The sequence below is a fragment of the Pleurodeles waltl genome, chromosome 11, assembly GCF_031143425.1.
Source record: "Pleurodeles waltl isolate 20211129_DDA chromosome 11, aPleWal1.hap1.20221129, whole genome shotgun sequence".
Classification (NCBI taxonomy): Eukaryota; Metazoa; Chordata; class Amphibia; order Caudata; family Salamandridae; genus Pleurodeles; species Pleurodeles waltl.
The window spans coordinates 741,328,095-741,350,298 of record NC_090450.1 but is presented as its reverse complement, the minus strand read 5'-3'; the positions used below and the strand labels follow the sequence as shown (position 1 = coordinate 741,350,298).

At 43.1% G+C, this 22,204-nt stretch overlaps 1 protein-coding gene across 3 annotated transcripts in view; it reads right to left on the bottom strand.

Annotated features, from left to right (window-relative positions):
* Positions 1-3,156: 3,156 nt before the first annotated feature.
* The window catches only part of CCDC117 (coiled-coil domain containing 117), a 152,907-nt gene continuing 133,859 nt past the window's right edge, over positions 3,157-22,204 (bottom strand). For 2 of the 3 annotated variants that reach the window (XM_069214461.1, XM_069214462.1), the window contains exon 6: positions 3,157-4,193. In XM_069214461.1, coding sequence (XP_069070562.1) covers positions 3,950-4,193 — 244 coding nt within the window. In that variant the 3' untranslated portion in view covers positions 3,157-3,949. Of the gene's footprint in view, positions 4,194-6,291; positions 6,350-22,204 lie in introns of all 3 variants that reach the window. The other variant, XM_069214463.1, reaches the window with a different exon arrangement.

The window sequence follows — 22,204 nt, the reverse complement described above, 5'->3', positions numbered from 1 at the left end:
TATTTTTTGGTGGTGCGGCTGGACCTTCAGTTCAAAGCCAAACACCGTCAAGTATGGCGACGCAAGAGAATGACAGTGTTAATGCAGTGAGCGGCTGTGTCGGCTGCATCAAGTGCACAACAAATGTTGTTGTTAGAAATAATTTTCCCCTCTGCTACCAATACCTGCCCCTTCTTGTGGTACTGCTCTGGAAGATGTTGGATAAGGCCTCTCATCTGGTCACAGTGGGTGCAGTGACACCAGGAGAGTAAGCCAACGGAGTTTGCAATGTACCAATGTGTAGCAGACTGTGCAGTTACCCTTTTGCCTCTAGAATCAATTTTTTTGCTCTTGCAATCTAAAGGGGGCGCATTACCTGTGCCGTGAATGTTGACATGTTCCTAGCTGTATGAACTACAAGAGTGTCTGGGGGTAAGTGACCTCATATATATGAAGAGTCATTAGGGGAGGCCTTACATTTACGATCAACCCTAGGTTTAACATCCATCGCTTTGACTGGATCCTTAAATATTTCAGTGGCTGGTCTGAGCACCCGCATGAGCATGGGATGGTACTGTAGTGAGTGCTGTGCAGAGGAGAGGTTCTGCATGAGGAAATCCTCCTCCTCATGTTGCATATGCATCCCCATGTTATGGAAGGTAGCTGCCCACCCTGTCAGCGATGGAGGATCATATGGGTCATAGGGTAGTCTTGACTGTCCCCACAATGTGAGGCCCCCCCACCGGTAAGTGTTGTGGCAAATCCACAAGCAGTAAAGGATACGGTGGAGGAGGGAGTGGAGAGTTAGCTGTGCTTTTCAAACTTTTTGGGAGTGGGAGGCACATGAGGGTTGAAGGTGTACTCAAAAGTCAACTTCTTCTTCTGAGAAACAGAGTCCTTCAGCAGCTCCTGAGGCTTCGCTAAGATCAGACAACTGCCCAACTGGATGTGCATCCACTGCTGCTTGGTGTTGAGATGTCCCTGCAGCTGCTGGAGGATTGGTTGGTAAAAGTCCTCAGAAGCAGCAGAGAATGCAGTAGTAGAGGGCAGTCTTGAGGGAGCCAAATACGGTCTACATCCAAACTCTCTGAGGTGATGTCCTTTGGCTCGGATTGCTTCAGGGCAGCATGTCACTGCTCCGAATGGTTCGGGTCCACCTATTTTGAATCGGATGGTGTTTGAAGCTGCATCTTTCAGCCCAGCACTGAAGTGGCAGTTGACAACAACGCTCTAGGGTTGGAGGAGAATTTCAGCGCCAAGTGTTTAACAGGTGTCAGGCCTGGCTCGGAATAACAGTGTCAACCATGGCCAGAAGGCAGTGGTGCACTGGAGGCCACAGAGGGCGCACGGGAGCCCGAGGCTGGTGCCTCCATTTGGTGAGTAGAAGGGGTGCCACCAACACCTGATGGAATTAGTTCTCAAGAAGGAAGTCACAAGTTTCTTTTAACTGTTGACATTCATCTGTTGTTGCAATACTGAGTTAGTGTTCTTTTTAAGTCTTGCCTACCCAGCTCACGCAATGCAAGATGTGTTGTATAAATTTCAATGAGTTCACAACCCACACACAGAATACCACTTGTTTTTGTTGTTAGTCTCATTTGCAATCTTCTGATTGCTTATCTTTCGTACGTTTCCCTTCCCTTTTCATGATAGCTCCTCCCTGGAGCAAGTACGTGTTCTTCTTAATCTTTGTTGTTCTTGCATTTGTACACTATTTCATCTCACAGGATAATACAGCTTCAGGCAGATTCATGTTGCTTACTGTAAAATGCATCTGCTTTCCTTCTTTTCACACAGGCATGCAAGACACTTAGTTCACATTTTGCTTAAGTTTATGGGGACAGCATATGCATGGATTCTGCCATTACATTCATGCTGATAACCATAAAACACATCTAATTTCTTTTTTATACAGACATACTAGACACGCTTTTCGTGTACTTTTTTGCTTGATTTTATTTGTTTTAAGGCACTTTAAGTGATTTGCCCATAATCACAGGATGTTGAGCAGAGACTTTAATCTGGTTCCCCAGGTCCAAAGTCAGCAGCTCTACTGCAACGTTATATACGCTGCCTCTTGGGCTCCTCTTCCCCGCACTCCATGCTGCGGTCTCAGATGCTGCAGGATGCTTTTACCCACCCTCATGTGCTTCCATCCCAATTTTTTTTTTTCCTTTTAAACTTGAGTACTCTTCCCATCCCCGTGCTCTAAATTGTTCAATCTCTTGTGATGCCAGCTCTTTCGGGCGACTCCCCCACACTTTCTGCCTCCCAGAGCTCTGTTTTGTCTTACGCATCCACCTCTCCCCGTGCTGCTCTTCCTTATTTGCTCCTTTAATGTACAACAATACATTGTAAACAAACGCTTAAGAGTACACAAGGGGGGGGGGGGGGGTAGGGGGTGGGGGGAACCATTAGGGTGATGCATGCATATGGTTTAAAAATAAAAAAAATAAAAGGATTCTGCCCATGCCTAATTGAAACCCAACACCCTCTCTAGGTACACACAGTGTCTTTGTCAACAAGAGGAGCTAAAGTGGAGAAAAATATAGCGTTTTGCCCAGGATCATTTCCTGTAAGTATTCTACACCCAGCTCTTAATTTGGGCCCATGGTCGCAGGCAGGGGACACTGCCACTTATTTTTCCTCAACAGACTTTGGTCCAGAAGAAGAAACAGAAAAAACAAAGGTGGAAAGGAGTGTGTTTGAGGGACATGGAGTGTCTGGTAATGTATTAAAGATGCATGGGGGGGAACTCAAGACTATACAGCCTTAGTATTGGGCACCACAACCTTCTTCAGCACTAGTGGCAACTTGTGAGCAAACGTTTGGGCCCCAGCACTTGTTTTACTAATTAAGCACGTCTATACCACCCTAACACTATGCAATAACACTAAATTTTAGCCACGCTGAACAGCAGCCAGGGTGTTGTATAACATGGCTAAAAGGCATTGGGAAAGCCAATAGCTCTCACCTTAGTGAGAGCTATTGGCTTTGCCAATGCTTGTATACAGCTGTTGTGGCACCAGAGTTCTGAAGTACCCTTTGTTCTCTACCTACCCAGTGTTGACCACACCACCCCCTACATAGGGAACAATCTAAACATATGAATCTATGAAAGATAACTGAAGTGATCTGGTGACATTTTCCACAGGAAGAACATTCAATTCCATTAACTACATCGCATCGCCATATAGCAATGAAAAATGTAATTTAGATTTTATTTACATCACATTTCAAAGGAAAGCAGAACACTGAGATAAAAATTGTTTTGGGAGCACAGTAAGGAGAGGAGAACAAGAATGTTAAAGTTAAAGGCATTAAGAACACAAATACTTTCAACAATATAGGCTAAAACAGTTTTTGTTTCTCAAAATACAAATGGCAAAAAGAGAGGCTTGCTTCTTTGAGGCAACAGTCTCTTGCTTCCTGGCAGCAGATGTTTATATACTCTAAATAAACTGTGTATAACACAGATAAAAACGTATTGCTCAATTTTTATCCATCCTGTCGAAGTTACGAAAAGCAAGGTACACATCTTGCGTATATTAATTCACCTTCTTTCGGCAAAAATGAAAAAACAGCAATGTTTAAAGTGCTGGCCTAGAAGTAAGTTAGGGCAGCATTCACATGCTTATTTATTGCAAATTTTACATGTGCCATTACCCTTTAGATCTTTTGCCTCACATGCGGATAGTTAAAAGTGTAGTAAAAGTAACCTTGCTTTCAGTGACCAGGAAACCTGCATTACTAACCCAATGAACTCTAAGTGTTACAACTCACATTTCTCCAATTCATACATTCAAAAATACAACTCAACTGCTTCCCTCTCCACCTTGACACAAGATGGATTAACTTTAAGCTGTAAATTCTTTACTAAAAACAAAGATGGAAAATGTTACATTTCAAGTCTCTAATACTTGACTTTCGTTTTTCTGAAACATCTCACACGATGCTTTACAGGTAGCAACTAGAGTTCCATCTCCTCATCAGAGGCAGATTCTAAGTTGTTACACATCAAGGTTGGTGATGTGGTTCTACGTTCACCTTTGGACAAAGTTTCATTTAGCTGCAGGAAAGCCGTAGTCATAGCAGCAGTGTTTGGGTCCTCTTCACCTTCAACTCCTTTAACCTCTTTCGAAAATGAGTGGCGCTTGTCTGCATCAAGCATCAGCGGTGGTTTCCACAGCACCAATTCCATGGAAGGCGAGCTACTGTTTGAGAAACGAAGTATGAGAGTAGTTAAAGCAAAATGCAGGCAAAATACAAACAGAACACCATGGCTTGTGCCACTGGCTGACCATTAAAACGAACAAAAGATAAACGAATGCTCAACTGGGACATTTCCCCCGCCATGTTCTACAAGTTAAAACCCCAATTATATTCACAGGCTTTTTTAAAAGCAGCACCAGATGAATGATGAGACTGAAAACTCAGACAGCCACCACTCCTCTGGATGACAGAACCACACATGCCTTTATTACGTGTACATAACCACGCACTGTCTTAACCACACATATGCCTTTAGCATGAAATAGTAGATGCCAGGCAAGTGAAACCGTTGTTTTATTTATTGACTCCTCACCCCTGAACTCACCCACTCCTAAAACATTTAAAAAAAAAAAAAAATTATAGTCCTTTCCTCCCAAATACCCTTACCCACCTAAAAATAACCCTGCCACCCAAATACGCTTACCAACCCCCAAAACCTAAAAACACCCTTGCCACCCAAATACCCTAACCCACCCTAAAAAACCCTTTCCATCCAAATATCCTTACCCACCCACCCTAAAAACTCTTAGCACTCAAATCTCTTACCCACCCCTAAACCCCCAAAACGCCCTTACCCTAATACACACAAACTTGCCTGGCATATACTTACTAATTTGTGGTAAAGGAGTATGCGTGGTAATGACTTGCATGATAAAGCCAATCTGTAGTAAAAGCATTGTGTGGCAAAGGTTTTGCGTGGCAACAACTGCATAGTAAAGGGTGTTTCCCCTTAAAGAATAATGATATGCTTCAGCCCCCAAACGCTTGCAAACATTCTCTAGTGTTATGATCTTTCATAGATTTACATGATTAAAATTATCACATGTTTGTAGCATAACAATTCAGTTTACTGGTAGGAGGACCTTGGTTTTTATTGAAGATAGGAAGGCTAGAATTACGCACAACTATTTATTGTCGCTCCTTCATAGCACTTTAGAGAATACAAAACCTTTTCTCCTAGTAACATTAGAACTGGAATACTGCTCTTCCTTAACTCCTCAACACTCCATCCCCTTTCCTCTTTCATTGTTCTGATGGAACTCTGCTCGTTTTGTTCCAACTTCTCCCATCTAGATAACATCTTACACTCCTCTCATTCTCTGTCAATAAAGAACATGTTCAAATTCCAAAGCTGTATGGTGTCAGAGCCACACTTATTCAGAGACACCAAGGTCCAACTTAAAAAAACTCAAATTAGAATTACATGTTCATGAGACCAATTAGCTAAAAACTTTATCTGCATCTCATTATGAAATATATCATGCCCCTGGAGGCCTCTAATCTCATGCCAGTCAAACTCTGCACAACAAGCTCACCCTACGAACAGAACCACAATTTATCAACAAATGCCCTGCCACCACACCTGGCCTATAGCAGCCCTATAGCTTAACTCCTTATTGAACAAATCTGTCAAGAATTAACCAACTCCACCTCAGAAGCCCCAGCTGATACCAATTCATTTCCTTTCAAAAACACCCACATACCCAGGTTTCTCTACATCTCTTTCTAGAACTGGAATCCAAGTACTTCTGTAAAAGAGCTGAATCCTTGCCTGAAGGATCTCTGAAATTAGTAGATCCCCCAATATCCTCAATACAAAATGGTTCGGGACCGTGCCCTTTTAAAGAGTGCTCTTTGCCATCCACTCCAAAAAAAAGCCCCTTCACATCTCTTATAAACAAAGGTTCCTCCATCCTCCTCCAAGCCGAATGAAAAGTATTTATCCCCCCCCCCCAAACACGTCTGGATCTTGGTGCCAACTGTGATGTTTCATCAGCCTGGACACAAAAAGATCTCCAATGGGCCCCAAATGTTTAGAATCCTAAACACAAGGGGATTCAGCTTCCCAACCACAAATGGAGCTCCTCTCTTGCTTCTTGCGAAAACTCCAACACGAGTACCAAAGACTTCGCCACAAACAAAATCACATTGTTCCTCTCAAGTGCCAGGTAACGGAGGGGAGCGAGAAAAACATGCCTCAAATTAGGACATCTAGCCAATCAATCTGGATAATGCTCTCAAATCTACCACATTACTTACCAACAACTGACACACTTTTCTCCTTTTCAAACTTTAAACTGCATGTTTATTTTGAAACCTAAAAAAAAAAAAAATGTACTTGGGCCCCCATCACCGACCTCTCAGAGGAAATACAAACCAAACAATATCACTCTTACGTAGACCAACTGTTTTTTCACATCATTCATACACTGTTATATTTATTTGGATAACATTATGATAATGTCTCAATGACCCCAACATCCCCTACTCTAAAGTCAGTTTTTCATCAAGTGTTGAGGTAGGTGATTAAAGGCAAACTGATAAGGCTGCCCCTTCCATCTGAACTGCAGAAAAGCCAGACTTTCCTCTTGTTATTGGGATCATGAATTATGCATTCTTCTAGTCCAACTTTGCTAGTCAATCGCCTTTCTGCAAAATGTTGCCTAAAGAAAATTAGGGTCCGCCTTGAAACATCTGTGCACTGTGGGGCCCATTAACAAAGGTAAATTTACATGCGAGTAAATCACATGTGTAAAATTTGTTATCAAAAGTAGTGCAGTTACTACATAATGTAAGTCCACACTTGAGTGTAAAGTTATAATAAAGTGCAGACTTACATATCTCCACCTCTGAACTCAATAGTTAACAAGTGTAAAGTTAGCACCTAGACTGAGGTAGGCAGACGTCTAGTGGGGCAGAGATCTTCCAATAGTAAAGCATAAGGAAACTGTAAAACGTTTATTAAACTTAGAGAAACAGTAATTTATGTTCAATATTAAAGTAGATTTCATAAAAATTTCTGTTAAATGTAGAAGTAAAAAAGCCTCTTAAATGTTCTGAATAAGAAAATGCCAAAAGCGCTACTTAATTTTGAATACTGAATTTTTTGTATTAACTTAATAAAAGTTAAATTTCATTAAAATAATTAACTACAGTAAAATGTTTATTTTTTAAAACATTTCATTTAAATTAATTCTACACATAATATTGTAATACAATTTTAATTTTTTTTTTTTAAATTGAACAAGATTATTAAAATATGACATCACAAAATATGCATTTTATTTTTTGTTTTGCAATTCTTTATTGAGCATAGAACCAAAAAAACAGACACCACAACAGGCTGAGAAAGGAAGCAATCACAGGTATAGAAGGAAAGAAGGAAGGGGAAAAAAAGAAAAAAGAAAAAAAAAAAAAACGGGTTATAGCAGGACAGTGACACCCACTGTGAATCTGCGTGGGAGTCTGGCTCTGGGGAGGGAGGGATATGTGACAACTTAGACAGGGAGGGGGAACAGGGTATGGAAACAGGGAGATATGGCCCCGGTGGTGTGAGCGGGAGGACAGGGTTTATTGTGCAGATGTCCTATCCGCAAGGGTATACCGATGTTGCTCCATGGATCGCTCTACGCAATGAGTGATTGCGCAGTGAGCCATCAGGACAAGGGCATGAGAGCATGACAAAATGTGGGTAGAGCGTGCCTGTGGAATTACAGCAGGGCCCTATACGCCACAGTAGGGGGAAGAGGATGGGGGCCAACAAAGGCCTAAGGGAAGACGAAACATCCCCGGAGGGTATTAAAGTAGAGGGACCTGAAAAAGTATGGTGTGGATGCGTGGGGATGAGGGTAAAATGGGGGAGGGTCTGCCAGGCAGGTAATAGGCAGACCAAATGAGGGGATGAGAGGAGGTGGGGCGGACATAAGGTGGTCAAATGTAGGCGGGGGAGAAAGGTCATGTGGCTGTGTACAGTCTTATTTAGTCCCCAGATGACTGTAGGAAGGGCGGGGTCGAGGTTTGTAGGAAGACATCCACTTTGTCTTAGAGATTGTAAATGGTGCGTTCATATGTCGCCGTTTGGAGGGTGGGGAGTTTGGGAATCACCAGTGACTGAGTATGCAGAGTTTGGCTGTGGTGTGTGCTGTGTAAAGTATGTGGGTTTGCGGGCGGGTCATATCAGAGGGTTCTCAACCTTGTACAGGAAGATCAGGGAGCGCGAGAGTGGGGTCTGGAGAGGGAGAGTCTCACAGAGTGGCCTCCCCACCACCTCCCAGTATGGCGTGATAGAAGGGCAGTCACCGATATGTACAAGGTCGCAGTGGGCACTAGGACAATGCCAACACTGTGCAAGGGGTAGAAGACCCACCGCTCTCAGCCTGACAGGCATCCAGTACCAATCATGGAGTGTTTTGAACAGGTAGAATTTCATTTGCGCTTCCCCCGCTCCACGATCACAAGCCTCTATAAGTTCTGCCCAATCTTCCAGGTCAAATTCTGTTTGACGTTTCACTTGCCAGGAGATGCAGAACTTGTTCAAGAGGGGTAGGGAGAAGAAATGACGAACTGAAAGGACGTGAATGACTGACACCACCCTGCGGGATCGACCCCACAATCTAAGATAGGAGAGCACAGGGGAAGGTGGTCATATTCGTTGCCTAGAATTGCAAATGGCTTGAGGGTCCCATCGGCAATGACCTGTCCATAATGACTGATGCCTGCATCGTGCCATTCTCTCCAGTTGACCCTTTAGCCCCCGCTATGAAGTCTGGCGTTGCCCCATATCGGTGCGTATTCATGAAGGTACGTGTCCACGCCTAGGAAGCAGTGAGCTTGTTGCCAGTACTTCACCATGGCTTGCACCACAGGGTGAACGGCTCAGACTCTTGGATCGCCATCTCCATAGAGCAGGTCCAGTCCTCACGGGCTATGTGGAAGTGTACGTTCTACTTGGACCTATTACGGCAGTTCAGCCGTCCCTCTGAGCCGGTAGCTAAGATGTGAGAGATGTAGGGACAGGGCATATTTTTCAACAGACGAGAAGCCATAAGCCTCCGCAGGAGGGATGACCCATCAGCTTGGCGTTAGACAGGTGGGGTCGGGCCGATACTCATACGAAAGAGCAGATGCTGCGATCAATGGCTAGTAAGATGGGGAGTGGGGTGAGTCGGGCAGCAGGCCGAGGACATAGGTGAAATGAGGTAATGTCACCATTCCCACAGCCAGCACCCTACCCCAGAGGAAGAGACCTAGTTGCGACCATTTTGCAAAGTCCTGTTAAATGTGTGCGAGCAAAGGGTCCAGGCTATCGCCATGATGCGGTCCAGGCCCCTGTTAACATATATACCCAGGTATTTAAGATGGGACGGTGTCCAGATCACGGGGAAAGCCGCAACAGCCACCTTGGTGGTTAGTCAGGATATGGGCAGCACCTCACTTTTGTCCCAGTTCACCTTGTAGCCAGACAGTGCTGCAAATTTGGTGAGGAGTTCCTGAAGCTTCAGGAGAGAATGCAGGAGATTTGTTAGGGTGACCAGGACGTCAGTGTAGAGGTAAACTGTGGACTTGACCCGGGACGAGGACGCCAAAGATACCTGGGTCTTGACAGACGGCAGCTGCTAGCGGCTCCATGGCAAGGAGGAATAGGAGCAGTGAAAGGGGGCACCCGTGACAGGCTCCGCGTCTAATGGGGATGGGGTCAGATATAAAACCCCTGTAGTGCACCAGAGCTGTGGGCGAGTTGTACACCCAACGGACCTTGGTTATGAAGTTGTCGCCCAGGCCAAAATGACATAAGACCTGGAAAAGATACCACCACTCTATTCTATCATATGCTTTTAAAATCTGCATTTTCATTGATATATTTGTGACAATTAAATTGATACATGTTAAACCAGTTAATACATTTTACTTCATCATTAATCAATATTGGAATTAATTTAAATCCCATATTCCATTATTTTCTATAAAAGGGTGTCGCCTACGTGTGGTGACAGACTTTCTCCAAGTCTGAGTTGGAGTACATTTACTACTCCTTTTCAGCTGCAGTAATTTTAAAAGTAAAGTTTGTGAATAGCAAAGGGCTTGTTCTTTTGTCAGTGGGTGTCTCTCCATCCCCAAATCCCTACTTAATCCTCTGTAAACATCTACTCCTTTCTTCAGCCGAACACCATTTTCCTTTTTTACACCCTATATAGTAAGTATTCCCCTTATTCCAGCCACTCCCGTTTCATAATATATCTAGTTACAGGGTTCATCGGTCCCAATCTGGACTACGTGGATGTCTTATAGAAAGAGGGCTAACATCTTCCATTGGACATCCTTCAATTTTTTTCTGCTGATCTCACGCTCCTTACAATAAAAATTTTCTTGTTCCAGATTATCCTTTTCTAAATGCAGAAATCATTACACTTCTTCCCAGAAGCAAACATAAAATTCCTCCTCATGCTAGCCGTGGGATGTGTTGTTTCTTCAGTGCCACTAAGGACATGTTACACTTCCATGCTGTTATGGCTCCTTTATTCTCTTAAGGAGCTACAGCCACCCCCATTTCAGCACTGCTGTAATTCACCTCTGCCCTTGGGCAGAGTTCTGACATTTTCAATTTTTTTCATGTTCAGTAAAATAATGCAATTTAAACAAAACCGAACACTTCATGTCAGGTGTTTGCCTCAACTGATGCATCCAATAGTTTGCGGCCTTGTCACACACAACTATTCATCTTGATATTTGAGGCATTACGAACAAAAATGCGCACCTAATCTCAACTTCCTGATCAGCATGTTTTTTTCAGAGTAATTGTATTATCTTGCTAAAGAGTTACAGCCAGTGCTTTAAATGGAAAAATAGAAGTGCCGGTACTCTGTAATAGAGTACCTGCTTGTTTCTGAGAAGTGCCGGTACTCTCCAATTAAAAGTATTACGTTTTTCCTGAGATATGCCGGTACTCTCCCTCTCAAAATAAAAAAGTGCCGGTACTCAGTACCGGAGAGTACCGGCCCATTTAAAGCACTGGTTACAGCAATTAACGCCATTTTAACAAAGTGATATCTCCATTTACACACTATTGGAACATATTACAGTAGGGTCATTGTAAGAGTTATAGGCATCCAGCTTCAGACTACTACAAAGACAAGTCAATTCAATTAGTATGGGAAAGGGGCAGGTACAGTCGATGGGGCCCGTGCCCAATTAGATGCCTAATCGCAGCTGCAAATGTACACTATGCAGTAACAAGGAAAACAAGACATACTTGAGAAAGAAAAAAAGTAATGAGTAATTAAGTGCTGCCCGTGAAATAGCTTTTTATAATTAACAACATTTTGGAGAGCAGAATTAAATGTGTAGAAATAACATGCAGGCCTGAAAATTTTAAATAAATTGATTTAGTTTCCTTTCTGTGCTAGACTATCAGCCGATAAAGCACAAGGAAACAATATCTGTAGGCTTTAGTTGAAGAATGCATCAATGAGCACATATTTTACTTGATTTGTCACTAGTGACCTAAGTTAAGATTGTATTACGAATAACTTAAAACTAGTTTACAATCTCAGACGATGTGAAAGATATTTTCTAAACTTCAAAAGTTCATTAATTCATCTAATGAATACAAATCTTAGTAATATGACAAAACCTGTTTCTTTATAAGCTGAATAGAAAAGAGAGTATGGGAAAGGAAATGTGAACTGCAAATATACATTGCACTAACTAGGATTGTTTTCTCTGGTTTCTCGAAATGGTGAGAACCAGCATTCAATAGATAGTTTAGTTAGAACAAAATAAATGAAATGATTCTTAACTGCTTTATTTAGATAGATTAGTCAATGGAAGCGGTCTTGTTCTTATGAAGACATCGAAAGTTTGTTGGACGAACCAGTGGTGAAGACAAAGAAAAAAGATACAAGTTCCAAAATGTTATGATTATAAAATGCGTGTTCCTAGATCAGCTTGAGAATGTTTTAGCAGAGAAGATTTGAGACTTAGGGAGTCTGCAAGAAGTCAGTGTCAGAATGGAGTAGGATTGCTGTTGAATGAGCCCGAGATACTTCTCAGACTCACTTGGAGCTGCTTTTTAATTTGACACTTAGATTCAATCCAAGACTCTGCCTGAAATTTATTTTGCTCTAAAACTCTAATGAGGTCACTCAATGCTTTCACATATTTGGCTTACAAACTCTTTATGGATTGCTCTAGCGAATTGCTGGTCTCTTTTATAGAACCATCTTCTAGAGTAGATTAGGGGATTTACACTGTATGGAACACGCTTCATGCATTGTTATGTATAACTGATTAATTGTCCTTTGATATACGATTTCGGATTCTGTCAATAAAGAAGAGAAATTATGAATTTATAATAAGAATACTAAACCTTCTTCAAAGTTATCATTGACTCATTTACAATGCTATTGATGTACTACAACTTGTTAGTTGTGGTGATTGCAGTTTCTCCCTCTTATTTTTCACCTCCAAGATTCATTGCCTGTGGTCCATTAGTAAAGTAGAAAAACTCTTAAATTATTTCTTTCCAGGCATTTTCAACTCTAGCATCTGTTAGGGTGCCCAGTATAGTAGGAGGTGAGAGAGATCTATGGAGTCCTTGTTGGGACGTAAAGCTGTTCCATGGTGTGGGGGCACAGGACTGGTATCAGGATGGACAGAGCAGGAACTAGATACTGACAGATGGATCCCATTCTGTCTTTGCCCTCTCCCTTACTGTCCGAAAGGGAGACAATTCTCAGCATGTAATCAATCATAGGGCAGTTGTGCAATGTTAAGCCCCATACCTGTGCATGTTCCAGGGGTCTCCGGTCACGTAAGGCCTCCCTCCGGAAGATTGACTCCTCACAGGCTGCCCACTTCAAAACATCAGCACTCCAATGCCGAAGGGACGGACCCCAGTGGTTCTTCCAGGCGATAGTCACTAGGTGATATGCAAGTATTAATGCTGGATCAATACATTTAGATGTTACTGCTTTTGCCTTGGGCCTAGGGAAAAGGCCCAAACAGCAGTAGGGCTGTGTATTAAGGATGTAATGTCCCATCACAATATATCCAAAAATCGTTTTCCAGAACTGGAAGAGAGCAAGGCACTCCCAGACCATGTGATAAAAATCAGCATCTATGACTATATATCTCAGGCACTCTGCCTGAGCTCCTGGGAACATTAGATTAATTATCTTAGGTGTAAGGTACGCTCTATGTAAGTAACAGTATTGTATGAGCTTGAACTGTCTCTACGCAGGAAAAACACCCTTTACCTCCCTGATTAAACATCAGATTCTCTTCGTCGGGTGGATGCATTGCATTCCTCTTGCTCTACCCTGCCCATGGGATGCCTGGTGCTGAGCAACGTGAGGGTCGGGTGGGGGTGGGGGGTAGGAACGTTCCAATATAGCGGTCCAATCCCCGTCTGAAACAGAATCTGCATGTCAGTTGCTTACCTGTCGTGGAGCGCTTCCGAGATCCATTTGGTCTGTCGAAGAAGCAATTTATATAGAAAAGTAATGGCTTTGATTGTACCAGACCTAGTGCACAGAACCTGCAGAGCGTCCGGGTCAGTGGCTCACCCAATCCGATACAACATCTCACTTGGACCACAGTCCTTAAAGGCACATAGGTTTTAAAAAAAAAAAAAGAAAGAAAGAAAAGGTGGCCGGGGATTAGGGGTAGTTCTACTGCAATCAGTAGTCTGGAATGGTCTGAGTGTGTCGTTCCAAAAGAGATCACCAAGGGTTCAGAAACTGGGCCCAGCACAATCCTGCGGTTCCTTCCAATTATGCCCTGGGCTCAAGAATGAGACCGCATCCAATGGTAGCCCCTTAACATAAGGACATTTAACATGCATTATCTGTAGTGCCCAAGCATAGCTGTGCATCTGTTAGAATTTTAGGTGTGGCCCTGTGAGTTTTATGGAACAGCTTAAGGCTTATCTGAAACCATGTGGTGCATGTAGGAATGCCTAAAAAGGCCTCTTGAGTGGTGCCCCAACTTGCTGCTCTCCACTTGGTCACCCGAATCAGTTGTGCTGCCAAATAATATAGCGCAAAGTCGGGCCCCACCAGGCCACCCTCCACAGTGAGAAGCAGAAATAATGAGTTGTCCAGTACCTAAAATATATGACGTGGCACTCTAAGTGAGAGCACAGAGAACAAATATAGTAATCTGGGCACCATCACCATCTTAGCCAGCACAGTGCATCTCATGGCCAAGAGTGGAAGCGTATGTCAAAAGGCCAAAGTATGAGGAGAAGCGATAGTCGCTTGTAGGTTGCCTTCTAGTAGTTGAATTTCTGTATGATAAAGCTGAACTCCTACATAACAAAAAGGTACAGGGTACCCAATGTAAATTTTGGGAAATGTCTGGTGGGCATGTTTCACTTTCTGACGGGCGAAGCAGGTTGTATATATGAGATTTACATCAGTTTACTCCCAGCCTTGACACTGCAAAAAACTCTAAGCACTTCTATCACACCTTTCATGTCAGAGGGAGGAAACAGCCATTACAATGCGGCTGTTTCCACGCATAGCTTGAACCATGCATTTTTTTTTATTTATTTATTTTTAAACGCATAGGCATTTACCACGCATGCCTTTACAACAAATTACGTTGTAAAGGTATAAACTGTAAGGGCATTAGCATGGTAGCCATGGTTAGGGCATGTGTAGTAAAGGTCTTGAAAAGGCTATCAGCATTAGAGGAAACGGAGAGACCCTTTAATTTTCTCTTTACAACCTACCTGCCAGGAGAGCCGTCTTGTGTAGAGAGTGAGGTAAGAGAAAGGGTGGGGGGGTGGTGGTGGTGGTGGGGGGGGTGGAAGACTACAGGGGGGGGCAGTTTTAGGACTTAGGGAGGGGTTAGGCTTTAGGGCTTTGGGCAAGGGGCAGTTTTAAGGCCCAGGGCAGAGGGTGGGTAATTTTTTATTTAAAGGCTTGGGGGTCAAGGAGGGGAAGGTGTCGCGCTGGGGTACTGTTTTAGGCCTTGGGCAGAGAGGTATAACTTTATGGTTTGGGGCAGGGGGTGTTAGGGCTCAAGGAGGGGAGAGGGCGGGTATTTATTTTTATTTAAAATAGTTAAGGATCAAGGGGGGAGGTGTCTTGCTAGTGTCCTGTTTAAGGCCTTTTATAGCTTTAGGGCTTGGGCAGGGGTGGTGTTAGGGGTCACGGCAAGGGGGCAGGTTTATTTTTTTTTATAAAAAGGTTTGGAGGGAGAGGGTGGGGGTCTGGCTTTAGGACTTTTTGGTGGGGTTTAAAGGGCTGTGGATGGGGAGGGGTGGGGGTGGTGCAGAGAGAGAGAGACAGAGAGAGAGACAGAGAGAGAGAGACAGAGATAGTGTGCGAGAGAGTGCTTGGGGAAATGGGGGATTATATATTTTTACTGGGGTAAAAAAAAAAAAAAAAAAAAAAAAAAAAAAGTTACAGGGACGTTATAGTTAGATTCTGAATTTAATGGTACAAAACCAGAGAAATTAAGCAGTTCTAGTTAACCGTTATTTCAAGTAACTATAACTTGCGCCCTAAAGTAACTATAACTCGGCCCGACCATGCAGTTTTTTTCTTCAATGACTTGACTGCTAATGTAGTATTTATATTTGTAATGACGTTATAGAAGTTGTCATGAGTGCTGTAATATCTGTGGTAATTAGCAGTGCATGGTGAGGGTGGGAGTTATAGTTACCTTAGGGCACAAGTTATAGTTATCTGAAATAACTATAACTGCTGAATTTCTATAGTTTTGTACGAGTACATTCAGAACCCAACTATAATGTCCCTGTAACCTTTGTTTTTTTCAGTGAATTTCTTTTTTTTTTTTTTAACGTAATTTTAATTATTATACAATAATCTAAACACTGCCACACAAAATGCGGGGCATGGCCACAGGGCCTGCGGTCAACCCCTGATAACCACCCAGCACCGCACACAACCTTTGGCCATGCGCAGTGGGATGGTGTTTGGCCGCAGGGCCTACCTGCACCCAGGCCCTGCAGCCAAACCCCATAACCACCCAAACCTGCACCATGCAAAGCCGAATGGTCTGTCTCTCTTGGCGTGAGAATAGGTGGGAGAGTGGGTGCATGAGGGACTGAATGGTTCTGTGAGTGGATGTGTGACATCAAAGTGGGTCTGTGAGTGGGTGCATGAGGATCTGTGAGGGGGTGCGTCAGTATGTGTGGGTTGGTGAGCGGGTGGGAAAGTGCTACCATAAGTGAGTGACAGTGTATGAATGACTGAATTTCTTTAGTCAAATATTTTTAAGGACATAATTATAATTTCACCCTCACAGACCCCTGTATCACAGCTCTGGGGTCAGGGTAACTCCACCCTGACCCCTCATGCCACTTTATTTTATTTTTCAGCCCTTGGGACCATGTCTCATTACCTAAAATGGAGACTGCACCTTTCTAGTCGGGGTGCGGGTCAGCCAATCACAGCAATCCTGTTGGTGCACGCATTCGCCATGATTGCCATCAAAATGTCTCAAAAACTACTGAACGGATTTACTCCAAATATGCAAAAGTGTAATCTGCGAACTGAATCCTACCTTTCTGCCAAATTTGGTGTAATTCCGTTCAGCGGTTCAGGCTGTAGTCGTGTTCAAAGCTCCTAAGGGAATTAACATGGAAAATGCATTTTTTTTATCCCTCTTTTTTCCCCCTCGACCCCCGCTTGACAGATTTGACAGATTCCCTCCCCTTCCCCCCCCCACCCAGAACGTCCCATCTGCAATAAGAATCACCAGCACTTTCTTTTTGTGGGGGGTGGGGGGGCTCATGAAGATTTTTCAAACAATGCCAAAGACATAGGCAAATCAAAAACGCTTTTTTTTTTTTTTTTTTTCAAATACAGAAACATGGTCCTAACTATAACTACATACTGGCAACCGACAGTAGGTTATTTATTTATCTATACACACACAAAAATAAATTATTTTCTGATATTCACTTTGGTACTAAAAGTGAAAACAAATCCAGACTGGTCTGGGTGCAGGATATCCTTCAGGTGTAGCTGTAGTCTAATCACCAATATTTTGTTGAGGATTTTATAATCCACATTCAGGATGGGGAGAGGCCTATAAGAGAATACCAAATTCGCCTCCCAGGCTTCAAGGGTTGGAATTAGCAGGGCCTCCCGCATCACTGTTGGAAGAGAATCCCCAATCCGCACATCACTATACATCTTGGTTAACCTGTTGGCCAGGATATCACTAACCTTAAAATAAAACTCAATCAGCAAACCATCAGTTCCAGGGGTCTTAATCAGAGTCAGGGACTTAATAGCAGTGTGCACCTCCTGCACTTAAATGTCCTCCAAGGGCAACCGCTATCCCATGCCCCACTCTCATGGTTCACACATTCATGACATGTCTATGCAATGCCGGGCGGTCAGGAGCAGCACTATGGAGTCAGACATAGCAATCTCGAAATTCTGCATTAATATCTGCCTGGGTATATACCAGTCTCATTGGCTCGAACAAAACACAATATTTGCTGGCAGCCACGGGAGGGGTCTGCAAGCCAAGCTAATAAAAACCCAGACTTGTCCTATTTGCTGTGGGCGTTGATGATCTACTCTCAATAGTCAAGCCTCCTCGGCCTTTCCAGGAATTCCAAGATTTTTTTCCTTTGCCTCCTGCACCTGCTGCTGAGCAACGAGTTTTGGGAGGGGGGGGGGGGGAGCTGGAAGCTTCTCTACCTCGCCCAGCGGTCAAGTATAGGTTCCAGATTATTGATCTCTGTCAGTAACTGTGCGTGTATCCTTTTCTCTGCCGCTAGGCAATGGACTCTGACCACAACCTTGAATGCCTTCCACTCCACTAAGGAAGAGGAGACAGTCCCGTTAGTAGAAAAAAAGTTTTGGATAACTGATTTCAATGGCTCCCCACACAGGGTCTTCAAGAATTTCCATACACGGTTGCCAGGAGGGGATTGGTAGCCTAGGGGAATCCTACCAGAGGGTGGGGAAGAATGGGTTATGATCCTAGTGCGTTTCGGCAAGGTATTCCATATGTGGAACCCTTTCGTTCAGTGAGCCCCAACAGAAGAGTACATCTAGCCGCGCAAAGAGGCCTTGCGTCCCGGAGTAATAGGAATATTCTCTGCATTGGGGGTTATGCACTCACCAAACATTTACCAATCAGCGTGTATGCTGTCATCACTCAGTCATCATGGTCTCAAAAAAGGCTATATGCGCACAAGTTCACTTCCAAACTCCACCACGTTGTGTGTGGCCTGGTGCCCGCCAGCTCTGCCAACACGATAGAACAACAGTGAGCCACCTCAAAAAGTACATCATAAGTGTGCTGCCTTGAAATGCCAGTACAACTCCAACTAAATCTCATGAAAAAATTAGTCATTTCAAAACAGAGGCAGCAAGTATCGCACGTTAACACCAAAACTCGCACTCTCAAACAGTTCATACCATTTCTAAACACTCCCTCGAAAAAAAACTCAATCTTCTTTCTAAATCAAGCATAATATAATAATAATACCGTGAGAAATCTTCTCAAGTACTTATCTTCGCAAGGAGCACCTTCAAAAAAGGAAAACGGATGGAATGTTGAAGGTTTAAGGAGGAGCATTATTTCATTTTCATATATTACTAAGATTTACGTTTTTGTTTTTAACAGTGCTATGAAGGACAGGAAATAAAGAGTAATGCATAATAATAGCCTCTGGTGTGAACATAAAATGACCTTACTATATGTAAATACGGATGTATGTTTGGGTTTGAAGGCTGCTGCCATGCATGCTCAGCACCAGGCATCCCATGGGCAGGGTAGAGCAAGAGGAATGCAATGCATCCACCCGACGAAGAGAATCTGATGTTTAATCAGTGAGGTAAAGGGTGTTTTTCCTGCGTAGAGACGGTACTGTGATCCAGAAGACTGACCAAACGTGTACAAATGAGTCACACTTTAGCATTAGAGGAGTTTACATTTAGATTGTAGCTAGTCTCGGAAGAGTGTAGGTGTGCATCGTAAGAGTTGCCCATGCAGCAGTTCTGTGTACCGACGCTTTGCCAGGCCCAGTGTAGACGTCAGGAACGTGATACTGCATCTAAATGCAAAACCCTGTTTGGTCATGGTTCACTTCCATTTTGGCATTAAGCAGGCACAAGCCAGTCTTCACCAGACATAAAGAGGAGCAGGGGTGTGGAATTCCTAATGCCCGACACGTAGAACATATCGTTTGGGGTCAAAGACACGTTCTTGTGCTCATTTTATCCACTGAACAAGTATGCCCAAATCCTGTAATGGATACGATTTAGCTGCCAGTTTACGGCTGTTGGAAGAAGGCAAGATTTGTATCCATGTGCATAAACTATTAAAATCTGCACACATGATTCACTAATGCAGAGCCTTTACTATACGAGTAAGAGCTCTAGGAAAAGTTAGTGAGCTGTAAGCTCAGCTAGCATTATTTGGTGTTTCCAATGTAAAAATGCGTACGTATGTTTGGAAAAGTTAACAAGATTTTGCTATTTTTAATGCTCGAAAGATGCTTCCTGTTTATATTCAAAAACATGCAGAAGATGGTTGACTTTAAAAATAAACTGTACACCAAAAAATTAGCAACCTTGAAAAAAATATAGAATATAGCAGCCAACAAGTATTTGATCCTTTATAAAAGACAGCTGCTGTTTAGGCAGTATATATCAAGGAAGAGCTTGGTACACCAAGCTTTTTATATTATATAAGAGATCGATTGGTTATCAATACAATCTGCAAGTGTATACTGGCCAGGGTTCCAGCATAAAACCTGCTGGCTGCCCTTGTACATTAGGAACTAGTAAAACAACTATGTGGGACCCTGCTCAATAACTTTCATAAAATTTCACAAGTTAGACATTTTCTATACAGGAGAAGAGATGTTCAGCAACTGCACCGCAGTGGTTGTAGGACAATTCAAAATCGTTACAAAGGAGTCCATCAGGAGCTTGGTTGCAAAAAGCTTGCTTAAAAAAAGCTCAGGTCAATACATTGCAACTAACTGCCAACTGTGAAGTTCTCAGACGGGAAGTACATAAGCTCACTACAAATAGGAGTGAAGTCACGGTTTTGAGGTCAGTTGGCATAAGTGCATAAGCCCAACGACATACTTCATCAGAAGAAATACATGGGTGAAGTGATAAAACTAACCAACTACTTTAACCACACTCGCCCATGGTACAAGAAGTTGGGTATCCACCGCATTTATTTGGCAATATTCAATTAATGTTGTGTAACGCAAGACTGCCACGGGAAGACTGATGACCTCCTTTGCTTTTACACTAGCTGTTACAGTTAGTCTCACTGCTGTAGAAGCAGTAGCTTTCAACTGATCTGTTGTGGGGACACCGAAAGAGTACAGGATCAACATGTTCCAGACATCATTCCTGCAAAAGAGGAAGAGTAAGCCATATCACAAATGAGGAGTTTGTACTCGGCAAGTAAAGAGGCAAGAGTTGTTACACTGTCCCAAGTGCCCATCTCAGATGCCTGTGCATTCCGACTTACTTCACTTTATACCAAACAAAAACGCTGGGAAACTGACAGAATTGGAGCCGGCAATTCATGTGACCTTAAATAGCTGTGCAGAAATACATACCTTTCATAACCCATCCCTGACTTGCCATTTCAGCCTTTTAATTTGTTCCATCTAAACTGGATAAACGCCCAAAGAATGACCACAATCTTTGCCTGCTTTTCGTCTTAAAATTGGACTTAAAACAACTAGGTCTTCAATTACTCTAGTGCAACACTGGTCACACTTGCTTTGACCTGCTTGCGCCTTTCTTCCTAAATCATAACATGTCAGACGTTCCCGCCCACTGCATTACAATCACGGTAGGCAACGCATTGCACACAACAAACTTTACAGCCACCTTGTTGTGATAGACGACCCTATTCACAAAACACCAATGTCCTTGGTCTTCCTGAAAATGCTGTTAAGGGAACAGAGTATGTACCAATATTGTAACTACAGATTTCCCATGTCGTTTTGCTCACACTGTTTGAGGAATCGCACAACAGGATATCCTTGGACAACCCCCCAAATTACTAACATGCAGGTGAAGGAGCTGAATGTGGTAGCTGTGGACTACATTCAAGGCAGTCCCATTGCCAGCCAGGAGCCAACTTTCAGCTGTGGGAGGGCTTGGCAAACAAGTGGAGCCCATTAAAGGGACAAGAGACAAGTTCTGAACCTAAAGAGGCTGATATGGGGCTGCATTAGTAAAGGTTCACCTGATCACACACAATATTAGTCTGGAGAGAGAGGGAGATGAGGATTGTCAAGATGTAGACCAGGCTTGTTTTCATTGAGATCTCGAGTAGATAGAAGAAAGAAGGTAACAGTGGGAGTGACACAATGATCACTACATCCACCACTAATCACAATGATCACTACATCCACCACTAATCACACAGCTCTTCAATCACATATGCAAATCATCATCCTCTGTGAACAGACGGATGTTCTTCACCAACCTCATTTTTCCCCTGCCTCATTCAGAGGTGGATGAGCCTCAGAGTTACCAGTAACATAGTCTCACCTGCTTCACCACTGGAAATCACTTTGGTAGAAGGCAGTCTGCCAAAGGGCTGTCACCATAAAGGCATCTGAAAGCCCATCCAATTTAATGGATGTCTTTCAACACCCTTTTCAAAATAATCAAAGCATGTAACCCAGGACATCTCCAAGCTCGTAGGAGAATACAATGATAAAGCATTCCACACTATCTGGGAGAGTGTCCAACTTCCTACACAATTTTTTATCTTGTAGTCAAAAGAATAAAATGCATAACAATGACATGACTACACCGATACTGGAGTTTTGGTATCTGTGATGCCACTTTCAGGCTACACTATTCATCTATTTGACAACTACACTGGCAGGTATGTATTTTCTGTATGGGAGAGGAAAGGCACCCAAATAACGCAATCAATGGTGACTTCACGTAGGGTGCGACTAGATTATTTGTCTTATTGTTCACTTAATGAAAAATGTGATCTCCCTGTGTTCCCAAACTTTTCCCATTTGAAACATTGTCTTGCATTCGTCAGTGGACCCCAAAGAACGTAATAGAAACTGATCAAAACTGTAACCTTCTGAGGGCTTTATTCACACAGAGCACGTTGGGGGAGACCAAAAAACTCCATAATTCAGGCAGTATTTGACAAAGGGCCGCTTGAGGTATCA